Below are 21,471 nucleotides of genomic sequence, written 5' to 3' on the forward strand. Positions count from 1 at the left end.
CAAGCTGCACAGAACAAACTAAAAATGTCCTAGCATATTAATTAAGAATTTGCATTGCAATCTAAATCAGTTTCACTTAACTTTAACCTGACTATCTCAACTATAGACATATTAACTTTACAGAAAGGCCAATCATACTCCATTTCCCTGCTTTATAAAGCCTTGGATAAATCTAATTAATAAAAAATAGACTCAACGAGTGTGATAATGACATCTCAGTGATCTAATATGATGTCATTGGGCTGTAGTCATGGCAAGCAATCCTGCACAACCCTTCATCAGCAAGAAGCATCACTATTTAAACAAGATACATAAAACATATTCACATCTGGCCTTGAGAGAAGTGTGCCATGTTAGCTGAATTTAATCTAAATCATCATTTATGAGGTTAAACATTCTGCACCATGTACAGATTAAAAATCATGAAGCACAAGCAAAACATTTATTGGGTTGGATTTCTAGACATCTAAAAAAAACAACTACAAAATCTCCTTTGAAAACAAAAAACAGGGAGCACAAAAAGGAGATCTAATTTCGAAATGAACATGTTGTGATAAACAGTAGAAGACTATTTATAGTAACCCTCCATCCTACTGCATTATAGCCCTCGGCCGGGACTTCCTTCCAATGTAACCCACGCTAGCTGGCCACATGATGATGACAAAATGGGAAAGACAGAGCGCCATCGTGTGTCTAAATAAAGTAATGCTCAGGACCAGGGGTGGCCAGTCCTGGTATAATAAAATGTGATAATATCTGAACGCACCATTCAGAGTTAATTACAGTGAAAAGAATGATATCATTTGAAACCTGATCACCAGATATCTTCATGAGGATAAAAGGCCAAGTAAACAAACAAATAAGGAAATAAGGAAAGAAAGAAAGAAATGTCTTCTTTCTAGGCAGCTGCCAGATATTTGTAGTTCATTTAACTGAATTCCCTTAAACCTTAAAACCACATATCATTTCTTATTTAATTTGCAAAACATGAGTCTCTCCAGAAACTGCTCGAGTGCTCTCTCTTTCTTGTTTTGGTTTCAATAAAATGTTCACATCCTGCCCAGTTTTTAATTCTATAACTTGCAAGTCTAATGCTCTGACTTTGAAGATGTCAATGTTGGAGCCATGGGGTTTATACCCTGAATGGTGCATTCATAAAAAGTAAAGATTAATTGTCATGCCAAGACAGTTAGCGTCTGTGATGTCCGCACTGCTTTTATTATTTGTATTTTTTTTCCGTCCAAGATGTTAGTCAGGTTTCTCTTGCTTTGACTCTTTCAGACTAACATGACATGGGTCGCTTGGGGTGAGTGCATGCTTTGTTCTTGTTTTCATTTATATACTGATGATCTGCTGTTTTCATTTTAGTTCGGCATTCCCATCCACAAAAACAACAGGCAGCGCATTTGGCAGAGTCTCACAGGGCACCATATGTGATATTTCAGGTTCTCTAGAGCAGGAAGGTGGGGGGGTGGTGGTGGCAGAAAACAACAAAAACAAACGGTCCTATTCTAGACAGCACCAGAAAAGAGTGAACAGGACAAACGAGAGATGCAATAAGCACACACACAACAGAAGCCAAACATGAAAGTATACGAGACACACCTCAACTCAAGCTTACAAATAAATCATTTCCAATTGTCAATTTCTTTAGTATCTATACAGATTTATGAGCTTAAGCTTCCAGGTTGTATTTGCAGTGGCCTCAACATGCAAGTGCACCCCCACTGAACAAACACTGCCTGGAGATAAAACCATAGAAAGTGGCTTCTTCAAAATTAAATGATAGCTTAAACTGAAATAACACTGAGCTACCTAAACCTACCTAACCTACCTTGAAATAACAATCCATAGGAGTTCCCAGTCCTTGTCTTTATTTAATCAGAACAATGAGCCGACGGCAGATGTTTTTAGTTCCTTGTTTTTGTTAAGATTAAAACCCCTTTTGTCCAGTTCTCCTGGTTGGGCCTATTAAGGTGCGTCTCATTACTAGAGAACGGTGTCCCATTGAAACGGGTAAACACAATGCAGAATTTAATCTATTATAGGTGCAGGTGAAGTAAAACATTATATACAGCACAAAAACACAATAATAAGAATGTTAAACAGTCCAACTAGGGTGAGGAGAATATTTACTTTTGTCCAGCCCCACCCATCGTTGGATGAGAATTTGAAATCCCAGCATTTTAGGCCAATCTTGTTGTTGGTGTAGGGCGTCTGTCAGCCGGGGGTCAGTGTGAAAGTGTTAACGTGTTTATCACATTCATTCTGTAGCAAATCATGTGGGCTATGCAGGTCCTTTTCCATTTCATTGCATCACACGTTTGCACAATAGGGAAATCAGATCACGGCTGCACAGGCGCCTGATGCATTCTGTTCGCCAGGAAGACAGAAACGGAGGCCCAAAGTGGCCGGACAGGTCTTTGTGCACAGTGCAGTGGACGTCCGTTATAAAGAGAGTCCCTTTAATCAATTTTCTGCACTTCATGATTTAGTGGCTTTCGTTTCTTTGACTGGTGTCGCTTTATTACCAGTTTATTAAATGCGAAAATCAATCCGCCAGCACGCGTTTGAAAGCCGAGAAGGGGGCAGGTGACGGGGGAGTATTTAAGAAGTCAGTTGAGCAGGATTGTCAATTGGAATTCTGGGCATGTCATGGAGGGATAGAAATCAGGATTAGTGCTGTACACAGAGGAAGAAAATCACATAGAAATGCAAAAAGAGCTGCATACCATGGTGGAAAAGTGTGGTTTATTTGACACTGTTGGAGTACTCTCTCTCCTTTTTAAATTGATGCAGTAGCTTTGCTCTACAATCATTTCCAGCGAAGGCGGAGGTTAATTGGGAATATGGGTGAAATTCCCAACTGTTGTCACTGTGCCTGATCGTAAATAAACATTTGGGAAAACAAGCAACATAGAGACTCTGATTGGGAGAAAATTTTAACTTCAACCCATTTGCAAATAGACACCTTTCGCACTGTACTCAGTAGGGGTCTAATTTACTGTCAGATGCTGCTTTCTTCTGCTCATAAATGGATTCACTCTGAAGTACAGGTTTGTATTTGGCTATTAGCGGGGAGGTCAAGTTTGGATTTGCGGCAGGATTCATTCAAAACTTTGACCCACCGGCTAATAGCAGACTACAGACTCGAACTTGCTAGCGGCTATACACTCACCTAAAGGATTATTAGGAACACCTGTTCAATTTCTCATTAATGCAATTATCTAACCAACCAATCACATGGCAGTTGCTTCAATGCATTTAGGGGTGTGGTCCTGGTCAAGACAATCTCCTGAACTCCAAACTGAATGTCTGAATGGGAAAGAAAGGTGATTTAAGCAATTTTGAGCGTGGCATGGTTGTTGGTGCCAGACGGGCCGGTCTGAGTATTTCACAATCTGCTCAGTTACTGGGATTTTCACGCACAACCATTTCTAGGGTTTACAAAGAATGGGGTGAAAAGGGAAAAGCATCCAGTATGCGGCAGTCCTGTGGGCGAAAATGCCTTGTTGATGCTAGAGGTCAGAGGAGAATGGGCCGACTGATAGAGCTGATAGAAGAGCAACTTTGACTGAAATAACCACTCGTTACAACCGAGGTATGCAGCAAAGCATTTGTGAAGCCACAACACGTACAACCTTGAGGCGGATGGGCTACAACAGCAGAAGACCCCACCGGGTACCACTCATCTCCACTACAAATAGGAAAAAGAGGCTACAATTTGCACAAGCTCACCAAAATTGGACAGTTGAAGACTGGAAAAATGTTGCCTGGCCTGATGAGTCTCGATTTCTGTTGAGACATTCAGATGGTGGAGTCAGAATTTGGCGTAAACAGAATGAGAACATGGATCCATCATGCCTTGTTACCACTGTGCAGGCTGGTGGTGGTGGTGTAATGGTGTGGGGGATGTTTTCTTGGCACACTTTAGGCCCCTTAGTGCCAATTGGGCATCGTTTAAATGCCACGGCCTACCTGAGCATTGTTTCTGACCATGTCCATCCCTTTATGACCACCATGTACCCATCCTCTGATGGCTACTTCCAGCAGGATAATGCACCATGTCACAAAGGTCGAATCACTTCAAATTGGTTTCTTGAACATGACAATGAGTTCACTGTACTAAACTGGCCCCCACAGTCACCAGATCTCAACCCAATAGAGCATCTTTGGGATGTGGTGGAACGGGAGCTTCGTGCCCTGGATGTGCATCCCACAAATCTCCATCAACTGCAAGATGCTATCCTATCAATATGGGCCAACATTTCTAAAGAATGCTTTCAGCACCTTGTTGAATCAATGCCACGTAGAATTAAGGCAGTTCTGAAGGCGAAAGGGGGTCAAACACAGTATTAGTATGGTGTTCCTAATATTCCTTTAGGTGAGTGTATTAATAAGTAGAAGAAAGAAGCTGACAAGAGTTGAAGCTGCCACTGAGTTCAAGGTTTTAGTTTTCCATTAACGTGTGTTTCAAAGTTTTGATTAATCAGCCTTAATATCTGTGTCTTTAGTTTTAGATTTTTTAAATTAAAATCAAAGTAACCCATATCTTCAAAAAAAGTATCTACTCCTCAACCAGTGTCCGAAGTGTCTAAGGACACAGAACTCCATCTGCCCAGAAAAGACAAAGAATCCCATTGATTTTTTTTTTTCTTTTTTCAGAAGTCCAAAGGGGGAATATGACTGAGGCCATTTTTATTAATGTAGAGTCTTCAAGATAATATCTACCACTGGAGAGCATGCATACCATGTTGATGAATCATCGCAGTCCAATCAGGGGACAAGAGAAAAACACAAACCAGGCAAGATCAATCCACACACAAAGGCACTGTGTTATTTTTTGAAGTAGCACAGAAGTGGATAATTTGAAGGCTTCTGCACGGTGAACATAATTTCATCTGACTTTCCAGAAGGGACTGTTTTTAGAAGGTATTACTGTCATATGCATGGGGTTGATTAAACTAACAGACTCAGAGATCTTCAATATGTGGAAGGCACCGAACACTTCCAGCTTTTCAAAATGGCAAACCTATTCTGAATGGGCTTGTGAGTTATGATTATTGCCCCACTCTACATTGGTACGGACTTCAAATTACAATCAATCTCTTTTGCAAATTACCCTGCGTATAACCATGCTGGGTAACCACAAACTGCATTGAATTGCTTGCAGGCTGGGGCCTACTAACATTGCCCACTGAGCACAGCCTGTGCAGGTGTTCTTGAATTCAGCAGGTGCATTGCATGACCTGAAATGTTACAAAGATAAAGAAAGCTTACGATGTGACAGAAAACACTCAGCCCAGTCATGCTAAAAGCTGATTGACCTCAAGATGCTTTTTGAAGGATTCCAGTGTATCAGCTTCCACAACCTAGTTATGCAAACTGCTCCAAACACCCCTAACTCCTGTATTTCCTGCATTAGAAACTTAATGTCCTACTATTCCTGTGGAACTTGAATAACATGTCTAGGTCAGATCCTTTTAGTCTTTTGATTAACTTCCAACAATGGGCTTTCTGTTTTGGTCTAAAGAGATAACAGTTAATTTAATGCATCGGCCAATCGTAAGACCTTTGAATCAGGGAAGCTGAAAAATGACTGCATAGTGGGACACATCTATTTAAATATATGAAAATGATGCATTATAAATATGGCAGGACTTTATACATATCCAAGGGGTGCAAATACAAATGTAAGTAGCTTAAAAGCTTATTTGCCAGGAAATATGAAACATTTTGCAGGCACTCTTTGCAGACAGGCCCAAATACTTTGCTAGAGGGTGACTCAGTGTGTGGGGATTAGAAAACAAGATAAATCAAATATAGATTAGGGGTTGGAGTCGAAGTTCTTTAGAAGGCCTATTTAAAAATGTGATAGATAAGAACTTATGCAAGAGCAGAGTAACAATGATGAGAAAATACAAATTCAGACCTTAGACGGGCAGTTTTGATAAAGGCCTCCATTCCCAAATGACAGGCAATGCCAAAAGGCAAACTTGTGCAACTCAAATATTAGTTTTATTTGAATACCTGCTTCAAAAACTGATATGCAAAGTGCCAACTGAAATAGAAACATTTTTAAAAATACGAATGTTCTAGTTTAAGGGGATTAAAGATGCCGGTTTGCAAGTTATCGACCTACTTTGCAAACCTTTTAGAACGGCTTGCTTTGTTTCAAGGTTGTGCGCCAATGGAGACTGGAAACAGTGCTTGAACAGCCAGGAATACCAGTTATGTAGAGAGTATATAAACACGAGGCACTTGTTTTACTTTCGGTGCAAAGACACTGAGCATATGACAGGTCTTAGGCATTAGCTAGACCAGGGGTTCTTGACTGCTAGACTTCCAATTCACTACACTGCAGGTTTGCGTTACAACCAGCATTTAAATGATGTAACTCAATTAATTATCAAGCAATTAAGACCTTAACAATGGATTTTCCATAACATTGAGAGTCCATGATTATCACTGTTCTAAAGAGCTAAGGTCAGGTGGTTTAGCTGCCCATGAAATATTTTCAGTGTCAGATTCCTCTAACCACTGTTTTATGCTTCCCATGCTGGAAGATGTACTAGATCTTCTCAGTTACATTCCTTGCTGGCAGCATAGTTGTCCAGAACATCATAATCCATACTGGCACGTCACGGTTCCAATTAAAACAGCCCTTACATTGGTATGATGGCCTTACTTTGAATGGTCCCATTAATACAGACATTCCCCGACTTATGTAAGGGTCCCATTCTGGCAACCTGTCCATAAGTCGAAATTTCCGACCGCTCGTCACCTCAACAATCAGCAAGACCGACAAATTCCTTCTAAATATAGTTCTTATTAAATGCAAATGACAATGGTGGGACAAAGTGCAAACCCAAATCTGTCCTGAGTGATCCCAAAACTTTGGACTTGGCTTCCACACTTCTCCTAATCACAGTCGGTGCCCTGAAGCAAGCTGAGAAATCTGTCTGGATTTCCAAGTGGACCGAACCCAGCTGAGAAGGGAAGGCGAGATCTTAAAAAAGGCTTGTTTCACAAGAGACATTAGTCATAAAGTCTACAGCATTAGCCTCTTTCACTACCATAATCAATGTCTGCTCATCTTCAACTCTAAAGTGATGAGTAGTTTATTCTCCATGGCTGAATCTTGGGACATTGATTAATTCCCTTCTTCTCAGTTTTAACATCCCCAGTCAGTACTGTATATATCAATACACAAAAGCATAAGGCCTAGTGGGACTCAGTATTTTGCAGCCAGAGGACTATTGCCCTGTAGATAAAGTGCGCTGCGGTTAAAACCATAAACCCGCTGCAAAGTGCCACAGCTGCCAAATTGATTAGAGGGAAAATGCTCTGCGGTGAAAGTGTTCTCATCCTTCCCAAGGTGCCCTGCCATTATGAGCATGGCTTCCTCGAGGATGTTAAAAATGCATTAGCACTCGGGAAAAACAGATCACGTTTCTCGCTTCCCCGCATCAAATACCCAATGCCGCACAAACGTCGCTTTTGCCTTCTTAAATGTAAACACTTTATCTGCACTCTCGTAGGACGATTCGATCAATACGCAAATGCACACAGACACAGTGTCTTGGTCGTCAAACATTACAAACGCCAGATACGGCTGTGCAAAGTCCTTTGACGGGAGTGTTTTGTGGGCGTGCGTGCAATATGTGAATCTCCTAGTACTCCAGAATCTCGCCTTGCACACATAAGCTTGAAACTATAAGATTTACAACACGGCCCCTCCACACCCACTCCCGGTAAACAGGGCTATGAGGCTCCATCCTGCAAACTGCAAGACACTAGTGCAGGATGAGAAAGAGAGAGCTTGAAATACTACGGACCACTTTAAATCTGACTGGAAGAAAAAAAACACAAGAAACACAGGAGTTGGTAGTTAAGATTTAATAAAGACCCAGCTGTAAACCTCCCTATCTGCTATGTGTAGATGGGTGGGTTACAATCAGGTTAATGGCCTGACATGAGGCAGGAGGTTTTGTTTACCAAGCTTCTGAGAGCTCAATCCTCAGGCTGCTCCAGTTATCATTTCACATGGATGTAAAAGCACAAAAAAAAAAAAAGTGCGCAGTCATATAGTCATTAATTGGCAAGCTACTGATAAAGACAAACAAGAGGAAACAGAACTGTAAGGTCATACGCAATAAATACAAACATCACCGTCATCCACTGCTGACAGGGCACTGTTTACATGTTTCCATGAAGTAAATGGTGCTAAGCCTAAGGAACAGCATGCATTTCCTTGTTGCTCTTTCACAGGGCTACAAACGCAACTGGATCAATAAAGAGATGAATTACAGAGAGAGAGTAGCTGCTGGAATATTCTCCGTCAAGTTACAAACTTGTATGAGACAGGAGGAAATAAAAGCAGCGCAACAATGGCAGTGAGTTAAAAAAAAAAAAAAGCAAATATTTATATACAAGAAAAAAAAGTTTACTTACATGCTGCTTTTTTTCTGTCTGGGGGAGTTAGAAAGCCCCCCAGGCTTCTTGTGCTGGGTTAAAGAGCCCCCCATGATTTCCCAAATTCACACACCACCCCCCACCCCCCTACTCCTCAAACCACTCTCTCTCTCTGTCTTCCCCTGGTCCTCAGTCAGTGTCCTGGCCTGTCGTTGCAAGCTTTCTCAGTGCCAATAAAGCTGCTTCATCTCATTTCCTCGCATCCACCAGCCCGATCCCCCCAGCCCTCCTTCTCTCGGTGACAGTGCTGCAGTGCAACTGCGGCGGCTGGCCACGGGAAGAGCCGAGCTGCTGATTCCCAGCCAACTTTGGGAGCCAATCACATGCCCGCCTCTCCAGTCGCTGCTTTGCAAGGCAGGCAGGCGCACATGACTACTCACTCCGGTGGAAGAGATTACAGTCACTTGGAAGGAATTAGAGCTCGGACGAGGACTCGGAGACACACGAGAAACGGGTGGGAGGATCTTCTCTGTGTTGTCCGAGCAGCTGTAGTTTGGAGATCTCTCACTCAGCTCAGTTGCACCACGGAAGGGATTAGAGTTGTATTCTTTTTTCCCGGTGACTTCCCCTTTCTTTTTTTGGTCTGCTTCTATTAAATGTTTTGGAGGGGAGTGGCTTGTTTGTTTTCAGATCTACCTGTCACGCTGTAATGGGTCGGTACTTCTCACGAAAGTTCCCAGTCATGCAGCAAGATTGGCATTAGCATGAGAAAAGCAGTTCACATAGGCTTGCATTGTGTTTCAGGGTGGGGTGTATGGGAAGGGTGGGGGGCTTCCTGAGCCACAGTTCTTGTTCTGTGGGGTATTCATAAGCTATTGTGTGTGAACATAAGCACCCCTACCCCTCCACTACCACGATAGGAACAAAAGGGAAAAAAATAGGCCAAAACTGGATTTTAGAGTGCTTTGTTAGTTATGGGGTGGCTGTGGCAGAAGACTTAACAGAGAAATATTTAAAAAAAGAATGAAAGAAAAAACACTGTACTAATCCTGATTCTCCACATTCATTCTTACAAACAGAGGTTTAAAAATAAACCCTACCAAATCCTTTAGGCAACATTTCAATCATTATTTATTTACATCTTGGGCTTTAGGAGCAAAAATGCATGGATGTACACGTACTGCCACAAAGAAATGGCCATGCAGAAATAAAAGTGAATTATTTAGATACTCATAAGAGTAAGAGTTTGCCCTTTGTTCTTTAAAAGCAGTAATATATTATCTGTCCCCGTGTATTCCTTGCAACACAGCCTTTTGTCGTTCGACCAATACTTTGCACAAATGTGGAAATATTTTATTGATCTCGTCTCCCCCAGGACTCCAATCCACCTTTGACAGTCCAGGAAGATAACAGAAGGGAGATTTTGGGAAGGATCCACTTGTCTTTTTAAATTAAACGTAGCCCACCTCCCAGAGACAAGCCATCATGCTTCGAAAAACAACAGGAGGCCCTCAGGTCAGCACTGCGGAGACCTCATTAGCAGAGCTATAATGGGACAATACCTCCAGACCACCATACCTACTGCACTTAATGCTCTTTATGCTGCACTACTTTCTCATGTGTTTACATTCAAATTCTTAAGATCTGCAGAAAATCAGGACAATGAAAATGTATCTATTTATTTATTAATTCCATAATTATTCTGCATATGAAATATGAATCATCTAATGCCCTTTAAATTGAATTGAAGCATATAATTTTTGTCAATTTGCTTGTCATACATATTGCTTCAAATCGGATTTTCTTTTTTAATACTATGTTCTCAAAGAGAAAGATCATTTCTCATATTACACATTTCAATTAAACACACTAATTAAAAATCACATACTTTGCCTTAGCAACAGTGTAAGTTTGATAACAGCAGATTCATCAACTTTTAAACAAAAAGACTAACAGCTGGAAAAAAATATAAGCACTAACAGTCACCATCCATCACAAATTTATAACATGCAAAACACTGTGTTGGAATAGTCAATAAATTATAATGAATGTAATATATTTAAATATATTCAATATTATAAAAGGGACTATTAAATCAGGGGGCAGTGTATCTGTAACATCGTTCAGCCTTCCTTGCCTGCATATGGGAAAACCTAGATGTCCGTGTCAAAGTTGTAATAAATCAGCCAGGTTGTGCCATCAATTAATAAAGTAAAGCTTTTTTATTAGTGAATTCACCGTACAGGTTATAAAAAGCCACTGAAGGTTATAGTCTGTGACAAATGGCATAATTAAATCGAGAAATGCATGAATCATACATTCCCCGGCACCTTTTAAAATCAAACCCAAGGAAAAACCCAAGGACATTTATTTATTTATTACAGACACCAGAGCGAGGCTGAATGTACCTCGCTGCTCATTGTAAATTGGCTGCTTTAATCAGGTTAGCAGGAGGAATGCAAAAGGGTGACCCACTAATGCTTTTTGCCTGCTTAAGCTTACTACAAAGCTTGCCAAGCCCACACTGTCTCGGCACGGACTTGATTGTTTGTTCTTTCCATCTACTCACATCGTGGGTCATTTCACGCTTTGCAGCTTCTCCTGAACAAGCTAACTAACCTATATGCCCACCTCCAAAAGCTCGTTTGGCCCATTCTGCAGCTGATCATCGGAAAGGACAAATTTGAAGACGTTGCGTGGCATTAAAATGATGATGAATTTACCATTCAAATTGGGAGCCTTGCCTCATACAATGGCTTATGCAAAGAGCACAGGGAAATTTGATTCAGCAATCCCAGGGCACATTTACTGAGGTCGAAGAGAGCAAACTCGAGAAGGCCTGTCTTTGTGTATCGATCTCACACGATGACATATTTTGCATATTTTTCTCTTGCTCTGAACTTTTTCTCACAGTGCAGCGGCAGCTATTGAATTCCCTGGCTCAGCAAAGTCATGAGCGATCAGGGATAACATCTGACCTCAGAACAAATGTAGTAGTTGTCCATGCCTTATGCCAGTGTAGTAGAGCAAAGCCATGACAAAGCGAAGTAATTGCACAGTATACGCACGGGAAAACTGCAAAATTACACCGTCACATTGGATTTGGCCAGGAAGCCTATGACAACAGCCTCCAGCTTTGCCTTAGCAACAGTGTTTACGATTGGTCTAAAAATGGAGCAGACCTCCAATTCAAAAATCCTGTGAAGTCATTTCAACAGCTGGATGGAATTCTTGGATTGATCAGCTACTACAGTTGTATCCACCCCATCTTGAAAGTGAGATTATACAAACGACGCCTTCCTTAATCTAATATCTCAATATTCACAATACAAAATCAAAAGAATAACCTTTTTCCCCTATCAATCCTAGTGCGTCTTCAGCTCAAGAATGAATACAGCCTCTCAGCCAACAATGGGTTATTTTTAGCCTGTCAATTCGACACAAAACCTGTCAGAAAGGCTCGAGATGAGAGCAAATATCTCCCACGCACATGCGAAATATGTGACAGGTCTTTTGCAATTAATACGCCGTCGCATGCCGGATCCCACGACTGCATCTGAAAACACAGTCCCGTCTTTTTAGCGCCGTCCAAACAGGGCTTTCATGTCTCCGCGAGAAGGGGCGTCTCGGCTGAAAATAGAAAAGCGGCCTTATCTCCGCGCAAGCCTTCGGGGACCTCACTCTGGTGCAGTGCTTTGTAGTAACTGTGATTTTCTCTGGGGTATTATCTTGAACGTTCTCGCAAAGGCCCAGTCAATTACTTTTCGCTGGCCCAATTTCATGTTTGAAAGCCTTTGTTGTAATATGCCTCTAAGTTGGGGGGGCATACAGCATACTGTATATACATATATACATATTTTGTTAATTACTGTGGCGATTTATTCTGTGGATTAATTATAGCAAGGGGTTATAGAGGGAATGTGTGAATATATATGAATGGTTCAAAGGATTTTTCATATCCTTTAGTTTTCTTGATCACAGAAGGGATAAAAACAACAAAGGCCTTTTAAAGATCTGTCGCATTACAGTCCAACCTTTTAGTACTCCTGAAGTGAGAGCAAAAACACACAGAGTGCAAACATTACAAAAGACAAGTGTGAGGGAAAATAAAACTAAAAAGAAAACAGCGGTCAATGCCAAGAAATTCCTGTAAACCCTGCATATTATTTCCTACATGATCCAAAAACAGCCTGATGCTTTGAAGCATTTCAAAGTTCAATGCCAAGCCTAACACTACTTGCAAAAAAGGCACAATAACATAGGGATAGGGGCCACTGTGACATTATATTTAAAATGCAGGTCAAACAAAGAAGGGGAAGAATTGAAAGACTAGGATTGATTCATAATTCCACCCCCCACCTCCATCGTTTAAACAAAATGGTCCGACACTAGACCCTACTGTAAATGCGCAAGGCTGTGAAATGCTAAGAGTCGTCCAAGTTTCCACAAAGCTGTTTATTGTAGGGGGTCTGATGACAGTAGCACCAGCTCTTGGAGAGTGCATCATACCTTTTTGAATGGCTGCCCAGCCCAGCCCATGTCCGTGAGAGAGAGAGAGAGAGAGAGAGAGAGAGAGAGAGAGAGAGAGAGCACATCACAGGCTAATAGTGTTCAGAATATGATGGAACGCTGCCACCTGCTGGTGAGAAGAGGAGAGTGGAGAGAAAATGTTGCTTCTCTGATTGGCTGGAACAATCTTAAAAATAACAATAATGATACACATTTTTAAAATCAACTACATGAGCTACAATTTTGAATATATTTAGTTACAAAATACTTCAACCGGTTAGAGTCTGGGGCTGGGCAGTAATGGGGTTAAATCAATTAATGAATAAGTAGTTCTATAAAAACAATTTAAATATTGGATTTGGGTTTACTGGGAGTTCAAAATAAAATATGAAGAGGATTATTATTATTATTATTATTATTATTATTATATGGAAGAGATTAATTAATCTATACATTTTCTGGGCATTATTAAAAATGCTTTTTTTTTAAGCTTTCATCTTTAGACAAACAAAATTCAGAAACACGCATGCAAGATCATAGTTAGTCGCATACCTGCCTTTTTCTGAAAGTAACATCTCCCATCACTTATGTTGAAACAACTGTCCTTTTCCTTCTAATTAAATTTGTGGCTGAATCTGACTTTAATTTAAAAGCATTCTAATGCATATAGAACCCATTATCTCACATCTAATGTCATATAAGCTGTTATCCCACATAATATCAGGGCTCTTGAGATAAATCAGCTTCCCCCCAGTCATTTTAATTCCACTGAAACCCCCTGTAATTATGATAAGACAATATGGTTTTCAAAACTTCTTAAAGTCACGGTATATATAAAGATGTGTTAAGGTTTGTGGTTGTTTCTAAACAAGGCGTCTTTATAGAAGGAAGCGGCAAGATGGGGTTGAAATGAGAATCACTTGCTTTAAACACAGGGACACCTTATTTTGCTAATTGTAAAGGAAAAGTAGAACGTCCAGTATCTGGGGGATACAGGTTCCAATTCTGAGTAAGCTTCTCGCTTGAGATGACGAAGCATTAAAATTAGACCTTGCTCCTCACTCGACAACCCGTCTCTTCAAGTGGACAATGCGAAAGGTTACAGATAAGAACTCCCCCGACCTTTTCGAACCATAAAACACCCCGTATGAAAACAGCATGCATTACAGCAGTGATGGAAAAAGATACATAGCAAAGTATATGCTTCCCGCCCCCCGACAGCCCCCTCATACACAAAATAAGCAGACTGTCCGTTCTATTTTAAAAATAAGACAGGAAATACACAAAGTCAAAGCCAATATACATTTTCATCCACAGGAAATTGATTTAACTTTGATCAAAATAGTTTTAGAACTAGCAGTCTTTTCTTGGACTAAACGGAGGGTGGGGGGGGTATAATCCTCCCTCTAACAAAGTCAGTGCTGCCTTGGTTAATGCTGTTTTCATTGGTCTTTGTAAACCCTGAGACCATGAGGAATCTGCACACAATATGGGTTGTGCAGTGACTGTATGTCTGTATATATTTGCTACCGAGGAAAATCCAGATTCGTAATTTATTTACATAGAGGTTTCTGCTTTGTACAGCAGAGCATTTAAAACAGATCTCATACACACATGAGGCATGGTAATCCAGTGGATAAGGGCACATATTGCCAGGATGCTTCACGTTTAAACCCTGGCTCTCTCTATACGCCAGGCCAAACTGACCCCCTTTATTCTTGTGGGTGAGATATCAACCTGAGCTTCTGATGTCAGACACGCTCCAGTAACAGTGGTTGATGCCTTTGAAACCCCAGCCCCCCCCACACACACACCACGGACTCTGTGCGGCTTTACATCAAAGCGTGTGCTAAATAATTAAATATCTGTACTGTGATACAACATATTGAAGAGTCTGATAATGAGCTACAGCCAAGAGATTTACAAACTCGTTCATTCAATCAAGCTGCTGGAAAAGTTAAGAAAACACCTTCAATTAAAACACAACCTATCATAGAACCACTAATAAAAGTCCTTCTATATTTTATTGATAAGTCTGTAGGATTCTACTGTAATAATGATTAATAATACTTGATTATAGAAGGGCACATTTCGAAAGACCGAAAACAAACGCAAACTCTGTTCATTTGTATTTCTTAAAAGATCAGCCTTCTAGTGGAGGACAAAAACAAACAAACAAACAAACAAACAAACAAACAATAGGTAAAGATTGTCTAAGACAGACAGAAATGAAACTAGCCCCCAGGTGAGCCTGTGACATCACCCAAGCAGGGAACTGGTTACCTTAACGAAAACTCGGTCCCGAGCCTCGATAGATCCTTTCCCGCGTCTGCAGTTCAACTTTGTCTGGGTTTGGGGAGCCGACTGCCATCTGAACACTTTCATGGCCCACCGCCCGGCTGGCTCAGTCCAGTCAGATGGACATCACATGCGAGTATGCGGCTTTTTCTGTTGTTTCAAGGTGTGAAATTTGCTTATATAACCCTCCGCAGACTCCGACAGGACACGGTCACGAATAAAGACCATATGGCTCTATATTCTCACAGTACTTCCAACTAATCTTCCTAACTTTTATGCTAGAAAGCAAAACACAACAAAATCCTGCAGGTTACAGAGAACTTTTGCTCCCTTCAAGTGAAGCAGATTTAATTGCGTCTGACAGGGGCAATATTATGATGACGCAGCTTTTTAATCCACCCCCCTGCACAAACACGCACACACACACACACTCACTCAGAGGATTACATGAATTCTGTCCCGCTTTCTGTATCAGAGTTTACAAAATCCAGCTCTGCTGCAAAGGATTTTCACTGGCACACTTTAAAATTTCTTGCGTGCATATCACTAAGGACAAACGAGAGCAGGCCATTCGACCCATCGTGCTCGTTTGGTGTCCATTCATAACCGAGTGATCCAAGGATCCTATCCAGTCTATTTTTAAATGTTCGCAAATTGTCGAATTCAACCGCATCGCTGGGGGAAAGGTTTGGAATAAGCAAATGCTTCCTAGACCTCATCAATAACTGACATCTAGGACAGTATGTGCCTTTTAAAATCACCTCTCTTTATGACACTACCGTTGGATAACCTAGGATTTCCCCTTCGAAACATTTTGCACCAACGGATAGTCGTGTCCACCCACACTACACCACTCCTTTATATAATCAGCACAACTAATTTCTCTGCCTAACCTAGATTTGAATGACCCAATATGAATCCAATACCTTTTTGATGTGCTGTATTTACTTGTCAGATTGGTTAACCTCAACATAAAAGACACAATGTTTTCTTATGAAGAGTTTTTCACATTGTCTCTGCTGTCTGGACTGGAGATAGGAGGATAAACAACATTTGTAGCTCAGAGGTGAACTTCTTAATATACTTTTTAAACTCACGAAAGGCCGCCTCATCACATCCACACATTTGTAAGACAGCCATGTAATAGTATTTGTGTATAGCAACAAACTCCCATCCCCACCAAACCAAGTTCAAATGCTTCCCTTGCGGTAATCAGTTTTCCGGTTCTGCCCAAATGCGGAAGTTTCCACACCGGAACATTCACACAGCCGGCATTCATGCTGACAACATGTTCACAGAAACACATCTGTAAAAAGTAAAGCAAATCCTCAGATGACAAAAGAAAAAAGACGAGGAAAAAAGGAAAACAACTCACCAGATACCCAAGGAACTTTGCCTTGTCTAAGCCAAGCAGCTGCTTCCTAGTTAAGCGGGGTAAAACTAACATCTCCGGCCCTCCAGAAAAGAAGAACAAGATTTTTCTTTTGTAAATGAGTAAGTCTTCACAGAGTCAAGCCCCAGACGTCTGTAATTACAGTCCTGTGGAAAGCGACGCAGGGCTGAATGAACACACGTAAATATGACTTCAACACCCTCCTCCAGTCATGTCCACTGTGCGCGCTCCCCAGATGTGACTCACTGCCTCGTGTCAATGAGGCGTTTGACAGAACGCTGTGTAAAGAAGATAGAGGACCGGGGGCCAGTGTATCTCCAAGAAGTAAATGCTAAACCACAAACTGGATTTCTATAATCCGCGTTCATTCTGGTTTCAAATCTGGGTCTAGCAGTCTTGGGACTAGACAGCCAATGCCTACTAGAAACTGTTCATTAAGATCTCGCTTTCTTAATTGAAACCTTCATTCAACTAATACTTTTCTGATTTAGGCCCTTTTTTAGGTTTATTTCCTATCCTAAAAAAAACGATTACAAGTTTGCTTGGATCATTTTTCATGGAGCTTGAAATCTGCTTCATGTTTTGAAAAAGGAGGGCAAAGTTCTCTTACAGCTCTACAATAAATTACAAGCTCAATTAGGAAGTAGAGAGCTCAGATGAAGAATAAATAAACAGCAGACACAGGGGTGGTCCAGGAGCCGGGCTGAAAGACTCCTGAGAGTGGTCCACGAAAAGCCCTATTAGATTACAAGCATTCTAGAGCCAACAACCTGTTCATACTGTATCTAACATGGTATATGCCCACACCAGCACTTAATTACAATTACAAACCTTCTCACAGATGGCTAGAGGAATGCTGTGCCATTCCCTCAGTGTGAAAAGTTGCTCAGTCCACTTTTGTCATTCCAGTTCATCCCATAGGTGTTCTACACAGCCAGCTTGGTGAGAATGGTGTGCTACTGTGTTGGTAGATATACAGGAACACACTATGGACTCATAACATCTCTAATGCTGATAATCTTGTGGATATTTATTACACAGGTTGACATACTATGGTCTTTGAGACACTTTTGTAATATGCAGGTTGGATGTGTATTCCCAGAAAGCTGTCACTGTATGTTGATTTTTCGCAACACCTTCCAATGGCTTCCTCCCAATGATTAGGAATGACAAATATGTCCCTTTGGAAGTGATTTGTCACCCCACACCCTGCCTGATACTAACTGCTCTTATCAGGCACACCCCACCTATAGCAACCCACTGCCACAACCTCACCCTCTGTCCCTCATCACAGAGCAGAGCGGATCCCACAGACATGAATTTTTCTATTGTGTAGGATGTAAAAAGCCATAAGGGTATGCATTTCAACATTTTCCCAAACCAGCCTACAGGAATTTTGAAGAAAAGTGGATGGCAGGCTACGTGCTTTGCATGTGAGACAGCAGAGAGTGCAAAAATATACTCCAGGAAAATAAAATGTGACGTGGCACTCAGGTAAACAGTACAGTAGTATTCGCATGCAAAAAAAAAAAAAACTAAATAGCGTACAACTTCAAACTAACTTCTATTCCTATTATGACTGAATTGTGTGTCTCTCATTTGACCAAGTTCAAAAGCTTCATTTTCACAGCTATCACATGCCTGTACATGGGTGTCAGACTGCAGTCCGGGGGGGCCAGAGTGTCGGCAGGATTTGTCTCCTTAATTGGTCTAATTAAACAATTAACTGGATGAATTTAACCCTTCTCTCCAGACTCCAGTTCTGTGGGTTCAGTGTTTTGACTAAGGCATCAGCTAAAAAAATATATATATATATATGAAAGTTTTAGATACCTGAGCCTACCTGAGTTTATAATGACATGAATTAAGAAATTGGGATCTCCTGTTGGAACAAAAACCAGTAGGACCCCCAGGACTGGAGTCTGACCCCCCTGCTGGAGCACACGCTTTTCTGTATTTCAGTGTTGGCATTCTCTGAGAAGCACTGAATTCTTGCATTATTATAGCATTCCCCAGAGATCAAACGCCTGCCAGATGTGAGGCAACATGTCAGCAAGCTTCCCAGTAGCGCCATGGTATTTAGACTTGGCACTTCTGCACGGAAACCATCGTTTTCTTGTGCATTACTCAGCTTTTGTTTATCGGCGTTGTCCGTAACAACCAAGTTATTATTCCATTGTTTTGGGCATTTATTTTCCGGAAAATATTGATTAAAAAAAAATCAAAATACATAGGATTTTATCTACAGAAAACAGTTCCCACTTGCGACAAGGACACACAGAGCCTGCCTCCAGACCTCGTTTGGTCTGCTGTGAAACCAATCAGTGCCTTTAAACATGGTCATACTTGTAAAGAGCAAATCGGCATCGCAACAGTATTAGGATTAATATAAGCATGTTCTATGATAATCAGCTGATAGTAACATTATTATTATTTTAAATATCATTCTAAAGCAGGGATTCCCAAATCGGTCCTGGTGGACCCCCTGTCCTGGAGGTTTCTGTTCTAACTGAGATCTTAATCAGGCTACTTAATTGAACCCTCAACTGAACTAATTTGCTTCATGTGACTTTTAAATTGTGTAGCTTATAAAAAGTTGGAGATTTCCATCTACAGTTTCATACTTAACACTTAACAACTGTTTACAATATCGGATTAGGCAAATGATTAGTTCAATTAGGATTTAATTAAGTACCCTACAAGTAATGAAGTAATTGAGAGGTAAGGTGGAACAAAAAAACAGCAGGGCAGGGGGACCCAGGACCAGGGTTGAGAAACACTGGGCATCTAAAGCATCCAGTAAAAAGAAACTGAACCTCCCAGGGTTCTGGTGATGAGCTGCTTAACACATTTCAAAATGCTATGTATTTAATTTAATTCAAACCCCCAACAGTTATTCAGCCTGTGTGAACAGTATGAGTTGGACCACAGTATAACTGAACCCCCAAGACCTCTACATTGCACAAACACGCCAGTCAATGAACAAGAATGCAAGACATGACACCTATTGAAGTGTTTCACTGCAGAAGGCCACGCACAAAAGCGCAGAGAAACGCATTATCCATCACAAGTCGAGTTAAACACGAATAAACAGTAGTTCATAGTAGTACTGTAGTAGTTACTAGCTCTGATGTGATGAGTGTCATTAGAAGTCCAACAGAGTTTAAAAAGACCAACAGGAAAGAAGTAGGCTAATCAAACTATTTCAAAAGAAACTGTACTCTCCAATATATCCAAAACGTTTTAAAGAATGGGGGGGAATGAAATACCTTGTCGGGGTTTCATCAGATCCGTTTCAGCTGCGCACGGAAGAGAAGGCAGACAGGCGGCCAGAAACAGAGTCACTCCGGCGCACTGACACCCATCCGCGCAAAGTCTGCGCAAAGTCTGCGCCGCGGCTGCAGCGCGAAACTCGTCATCTCTCCCCTCCTCTGCTCGGACTTCAGACACTTCCTTCAGTCGGGAGTTCTCGGGGAGGAAGGGAGGGCTGCGAGTTGGATCTCGCCTGCTCTTTAGAGGAAAAGGATGTTTTGTAATATTTGGCTGATTCCGCTAGAGCAGAAAGGAAATGAATGAAGTCCCCCCGGGCCAGGAAACCCAAGAGCTGCGCTGAAGTGGCCGGCAGCCCCGGACTGACCTCCGCGCAGTCGCAGTGTCCCGCTCGGCCCCGGCGCTCCTGCGCGCTGTTCACACGCCTGAAACACGAAGCGAAGTGAACTGGCCACTCGGACGCCACTTCCCTTACAAATATCGGAGGAAAACGATATAAAGTTGTTACATGCATTGTTTTTAATATCAACTCGCAGTTATGTTGTTGCCAGTACTTAATTGTTGGAAAGTTTGTGGACCTTAACTCAAATAAAGAAAGAAAGAAATAACCCTATGTAAACTTTTGCATAAATTAACTTTAGTACTGTAAATATGGACAATTTAAGTCTGGTTATTAATTTTAACTCAACTTCTACACCAGGTTGACCATACCTAAGCAAAACTTAAAAGTTGCCTTTTATTAATTTTAGATAATTAAGTAGGTATTAATTAGGCATTCAGTGTGCAGTCTTACCTTTCAGCAGATCTTCAGGGATTGAAAGTGCATGAATGCAGCAGATTCTGGGTATTAAACCAAGAACGCACATGTACATGGCTCAATTAATTTTTGTTGGGCAAACTAAAATAACTAAACATTACTTATTAATAATCATTGTTCATTTAACTTACTTTTCTTGTTTTGTTAAATCTTAAATTTGTTAAATAATTCTAATGTCACGATTTAAGATTGTCTTAAGTGATTTTAGTAAAAGCAACAAAAACACTGTTTTAAGTAATATTTAAGAATATTACATATGTAGAATTTACTTGACCGACAATTCAGTTTTTTCAGAGCACAATTCCTAATAGCACCTAGGCTAGCATTATTTTGTATGCCTTTCAGCATTTTTTTTTTTTTTTTTTTTTTAAACACAAACCTTAACAAGGGAGCAGCAGTATTGAATCTCAAGCTTTCCTGGCCCTTGAAAATCAAGGAAGTTAAATTAAAACTAGAAACTCATGTCTTGTTTTCTTATGTCTGCATACATAGCTTAAAATATAAAGATACATTAATATCGCAAAACTTGCCTCATGAACATAGTCTACGCAACTACTTAAGTTTTATATATAAGATTATATATAGGCATATCACCATCATAAACTGCAGCAGCCTATATTGATCCACTGCTGAATGAAGACTCCCCAAGATGTCTCCACTTGCTTCAGTCTACAGCTTCTTTTCCATGTCACACGTGCAAAGTTTAATCTTTCCACCTTTATGTGGTCATCTTTATATTTGTATATATAACCAAACATGGAGACACATG

General features: G+C 40.9%; 1 protein-coding gene across 1 annotated transcript in view; it reads right to left on the bottom strand.

Annotated features, from left to right (window-relative positions):
* Window positions 1–9,026, bottom strand: part of tacc1 (transforming, acidic coiled-coil containing protein 1) — a 45,839-nt gene extending 36,813 nt beyond the window's left edge. The window contains exon 1 of the mRNA XM_066714389.1: window positions 8,455–9,026. Coding sequence (XP_066570486.1) covers window positions 8,455–8,528 — 74 coding nt within the window. The 5' untranslated portion in view covers window positions 8,529–9,026. The remainder of the gene's footprint in view (window positions 1–8,454) is intronic.
* Between the last annotated feature and the right edge of the window lie 12,445 nt (window positions 9,027–21,471).

The sequence above is a fragment of the Amia ocellicauda genome, chromosome 9 (assembly GCF_036373705.1).
Source record: "Amia ocellicauda isolate fAmiCal2 chromosome 9, fAmiCal2.hap1, whole genome shotgun sequence".
Classification (NCBI taxonomy): Eukaryota; Metazoa; Chordata; class Actinopteri; order Amiiformes; family Amiidae; genus Amia; species Amia ocellicauda.